The 5,409-nt window shown below is 37.7% G+C and overlaps 1 protein-coding gene across 1 annotated transcript in view; it reads left to right on the top strand.

Annotated features, from left to right (window-relative positions):
* Positions 1 to 5,409, top strand: part of tsc2 (TSC complex subunit 2) — a gene marked incomplete at its 5' end in the record, with an annotated part of 61,663 nt that overhangs the window by 44,138 nt on the left and 12,116 nt on the right. Inside the window, 3 exon segments of the mRNA XM_014028560.1 lie at positions 731 to 843; positions 2,939 to 3,181; positions 4,299 to 4,547. Coding sequence (XP_013884014.1) covers positions 731 to 843; positions 2,939 to 3,181; positions 4,299 to 4,547 — 605 coding nt within the window.

Here is a 5,409-nt window from a genome sequence, read left to right as displayed (position 1 = left end):
TTTTGAAATTCTATGACTTGACTACAATATTTTACTGTTTATGTACAAGGCTCACAGAAACGTATTACCTTCCAACATTCAGGTAAACTTTGTTAAGAGAGACAGTTGTTATTATCTAAAGGGGATGGAAATGTTTGTGAAGCCATATTTTCATACTTGCTTGAAAGAAAGATGTACTTTAATCCAGGGTATGAGATTGTGGAATGGTCTGGAAGATGATCTTAAAAATGCCAGATCTATGTTTAAAAGACGGATAAAGGCTAGTTTTTTAAAAATATATGAAAAGTAAAATGTGAAGCTATTTGGTTTGTTGTTGGAGTTGATGTTTTTATATTGTTGATTTTATTATTTTTATTTTTTATTTTATGTTATTTAGTATTGTTTTGTAAATTATGTTTCATTTGAATATATTCTGGGTCGAAAAGGGGCAGACCAAATAAGATTTATTCTCCTTCTGCTACCTTTCATTTTATTTTGATTTGTATATTTTTTTGGTTTTGGTTTATTTTTTTATTATTGTATATACTGTAGTATTTTTTAATGAAATGAATAAATTTTTGAATTGAATTGAATTAAAAACAATAATAATACTGTGATGTCAAATTTTGGTCATACTGCCCAGCACTAATATACACTACGATAAATGAAAATGTGTAACTTCATCCTTGCAGAGACACATGGTTAGGCTCACCAGCTTCTTTGTGAATGTTTTGCTGTGTTGCTTTGCCAGGTCAGATCCATCACTCCACACACGGATCACAAAAGAGGCTCCAGCCACTCTGGAGTCCCAGTCCAGTCAGCAACACAACAGATCCACAAGGTTACGTGTCCGCTCCATGTCAGGTGATGTACCACACTAATGTTTACTCTCTGTTCTGCTGGCGTCTTTAGATTTGTACACCTTTCTAGATCTGATACACTCCATACGGATAAATGATTTGTGGCATTATTTAAGTTTAATTTATTTATTTTTTCATCTTAAAAAAACAGAGTAGATAATCTTCCATGTCAAAGTTTTATAACTTACAGGACTCTCAAGTTTTGACCTGAGCTTGGAGTGAGATTTTGAGGCGCTGAACTAACTTTTGGCATTTATAAATGTGTATTTGTCATTAATAATTAGTGTACTGTATCACACTTTACGATGTCTCCCTTTGACAGTTGTGAATATTTATAATGCAGTAATACAATACAATATAATATGTTAAAATATGTGTTATTGTTATTGTGCTTACAATGTAGTAACCTAGTGTGAAATGTTTAATATAGCACCACGTGAACAGATTTGTGTCATTATTTGGTAAGAAACTGGACAGTTTTCTCTCTTTCTCGTCCTTAATTATTCCATAATAAACATTTATTAATGATTTTTTTGAAGTGTTAACAGATGAATTAATAACCTATCTATAAACTCTTTATAAGCCATCTATAAGGGGAGCCTTATTGTAAAGTGGTACCATTAGATTTTAAATGAGGAGGGGATCCCCTTCACAAATAATTACTGTGATGCTTAGGTAGGCTAGTAGTAGCTGAGAGTATTTATTTATTTTATAAAAACAACAAAGCCTATTAAAAAATTAAAGCAAATCAATTACTGAATGAAAAGAAGGCAAAAAGAACAAAAATAATATCATATATCTGCCCCTATTAAAAAATAACTTACTCCAACATCATGTTAGGTCTTTGTTATAAATTTTAACCCACAACTCTGCTTTAAAAATAGCCGGGTTATCCCTTTATTTAACATGGCTCTGACAGCTGATCCAGCTGTTTTCAGGTAATGTGCTGCATGCGCAGCGTGGACGGGTGATTGACAGGAGCGATCGGCTCTGAACGCAGCGTGCCATGTGTGCAGGACTCCCAATGCAGGAATAAAAACACAAAAATAGGCGGAGATGGATCTTTTTAGGCAAAGTGAGCGGTTCATCTGAACGGGTCAGTCCAGCCAGAGAGGAAAACATTTGTTCTTTTTCAAAAAGTGTGTTTTATCGTGAGAAATGCAAAGTGTGGCGTGTGCACATCCTAAAATGCGTCTCATGGTCAATGCGTGAGACTTGAGAGCCCTGATTAGAACTATACATTTGTCTCTATTATATTAGTATGTTTGTAGTTTCTTTTAGCTCTGTCTACCTGAACCTATCCTTGCATTAAATGACTTTTTTTTTGATGTTTCATTTACTTTTTAAAATCCCTGTTAAACCCAAATATGTAATTAAATTACTGTAGAGCAGTGGTTCCCAAATTTTTTATCTTCTGACCCACAAAATATCCATGGCAAAAACTTGTGACCCCAAATATTACTGGTCTGAGTACACAAACTTCGTTAATAACCCTAAAACACAGGCTTTTTGACAATCTAAACAGCTTGTACACAAATGTAAATACTTATTTATACNGGCTTTTTGACAATCTAAACAGCTTGTACACAAATGTAAATACTTATTTATACTTATTTTGTGTTTTTGTAATAATTATAGGTAAATTATTACATCAGCAATTATTTTATTAGCCTTTAAATTGATTTCTGGAGATTATCCAAGGTGCTTCATGACCCATACATAATTGGGTCCCAAGCCCAACTTTGGGAACCAAAGTGCAGTGGTTCCTAAACTTTTCAGCTTTTGACACAAAATAACAGCAGCAGAGACCTGTGCCCCCAAATGTTTTTGGATGATAAACATTTGTATCAGGTCAACTAAACATGGGCATAGTAACAATATTTTTTATACTACATTTATCCATTTTAAATACACTAACCTCACTCCTTTGTAACAATAAAGGTAAAAAATGTCATTAATTCAGAAAATCTTTTCAGGACCCAACTTTGATGTTTCGGGACCCCACTTTGGGTCCTGACCCCAACTTTGGGAAACACTGCAGAGAATCAGAGCGTCTGAGTGATAAAATAATAATTATAATGAAACTTCTTGTTTTCCAGGGGGTCATGCTCTACGTGGTGGTCCTACACAGAGTCTCAGTCCTCTTGTCTCCCCCTCTGAGGGTGAGCTAGCCCCTCCTCTTTCTCCCTCCTCGGGACCCACTCTGGATAGCGTTGGTCCTCCCTCGTCCACCTCTGCTGGCCCATCTGCTCCTCTTCCTCTCAAAGATAACCCCAGCCTGGCAGAATTCGTCCCAATGCTGACTCAGGGCTGGGCAGAAATCTTTATACGGAGACCTTCAGGTATGACCTCAAAGATTCTCGGTGCCTTGACACGTGGTTCAGTTCTGTGTCATCTTTCTGCAATACAAGGCAGAGCAGTGTGCATTTTGGTTTAAAAAAAAAACAATATTTTTGCAAAACTATACAAAAGAGAATTTTCTTAAGCACAACAGGCTATTTCAGATAGTTTCTTTCACTTTGAAAATACTCTTTCAAATCACTATAGCAACTAGAGAATTGCATTTCTTGCGTGGTTGACCTGACCTGATGGATAGAGCTTCATCAGAGCTAAACAACAAAAGAAAATCTGTTGGGGGGTAGTATTATACTCGGATAAATATTTTTACTTATGTATTTTAACTGAAATATTGGCAAAATTATTGAGTCCGGAAATGAGACCACATTGTAAAAAGCAGCTGAAGCGAGCTCACCTCTGACACTCCTCCGTTCTTCAGAGCAAGATAATAACAGATCCAAGCAGGCGACATGATGTGAAAAAAAAGGGGGGGGGAAGCACCTCAGTAATGATAAACTAATGACATTAGCGTGTGACCGAGCCGCTGCTGGAACAACAGCAAACATGTTCGTCTGTAATGGCTGCCGTCTACCGGTGTTCTGAAAAAGTTTTTATCCCTGAAAAAAGTTTCCCCACCAGAGGGGGCGCTCGCGAGTAGGAAGTAATCTGCTTGTATCTGCTTGAAGATGGTCCAAATCTCATGTGAAGTCTCTGACTTTTGTGTTGGCGCCTCCTGGTGGACTATGTGTAAAATGCCAGAATTCATATGATGCTGCTACAGCTGATATACATTTGTTGTCAAAATACCTTTYAGTACATATGTTGTTAAAATAAAATGAACAGTCCAATGATCATTTTACTGATATGTATTAAAGACTGCAAAGGCTGAAAAATCTTGAAGTCTGTATGAAATTGAAGGTAGTTTGAGGATTCGATTTTTTATGCTTTTTAAGCTCAAAAAAGCAGGGGGCGGGGTTCGTATTATACATGAGATCGTGTTATACAGGAATAAATACGGTAATACATAATATAATATAGTCAGCACTATAAACAATGTATTAGTGCTGATGATTTCATGATAAAACAGTATGGTTGTGCTTTTCTGTGTCTCCTTTATTTCAGGTAACACCAGCTGGCTGATGTGTTTGGAAAACCCACCCAGTCCCTTTTCCTCCGAGCTCGGCAACATGCCGCTGCAGGAGCTGTCCAGTGTCCTGATGGCGATGGAGGGCGTGAAGGAGCCTCCTGCCGAGTCATCCAGTGCTCCAGCTAGCACAGCTGCCCCAGCTCCCACATCTGTCCCTGAGCCCCTGCACCACACGCAGAGCAGCGTTGGAGCAAAGCCAATCATGATTCAGCGCTCCAACACTGGTGAGTGATGGTCTGAAGAGTCTCTGAGTTCACGTTAGAGGCTGGTTAATTTTCTCTTGATGGAAATGTGATGATTGCATCACAGTATCACTAAACATAACAGACGTTTTTTTTTAATTTGACAGAAAACAGATTTATGTGTAAAGCACATCCCTCCTGTCTGCCTCATTACTTCTGAATCCTATATAATCCCATAGTGCTGCTTGTTTTGGGCCTGACTGTTATCATTCAGCAAGTTTATCCTCATTCAGGTTCATGACTGCTTTAATGCTTTGATCGTCTTATTTTTCAGTTGGACTTTTTCTTTCTGTTCTGTTGTGCAGTGTTTTGTGCATTCATTAATTTTCCTGCACTCTGGGACTCTATGCACTTCTTCTTTTCATCTTTTTTACATCTTATTGGATTCTTTTTTTATGTATCTTCATTTTCATGAAAATGCTGCTTTATGATTGGCTATGGTGTATCATGTGGCTTTGTATGCCACTGACCTGTTCTCTGGCATCCCACCCAACAGTGGGTGGCTCGCTCTGGTCTTTGGGTCTGGGCAGTGGCCCCCCAGGCCCCTCCACTCCTGGCAGGTTACACAGGAGCATTTCCTGGGCAGGTATTGTGTACATGAGTGACCTCACACCTTCTTCTTCCAGAAAAGTCCTGGCGTAGTATATTTCTTCTTCTCACTTGTACAATACAGTGGTCTGTAAGCACATTACACAGTGGGGAGAACAAGTATTTGATACATTGTTGATTTTTCAGGTTTTCCCACTTGCAAAGCTTTTAGAAGACTGTAATTTTTATCATAGGTACTCTTCAACTGTGAGTGATGGAATCTAAAACAAAAATCCAGAAAAATACAATGTATGAT

Source organism: Austrofundulus limnaeus, unplaced genomic scaffold (genome assembly GCF_001266775.1).
Source record: "Austrofundulus limnaeus strain Quisiro unplaced genomic scaffold, Austrofundulus_limnaeus-1.0 Scaffold779, whole genome shotgun sequence".
NCBI lineage: Eukaryota > Metazoa > Chordata > Actinopteri > Cyprinodontiformes > Rivulidae > Austrofundulus > Austrofundulus limnaeus.
This window is presented reverse-complemented; position numbering and strand designations above follow the sequence as displayed.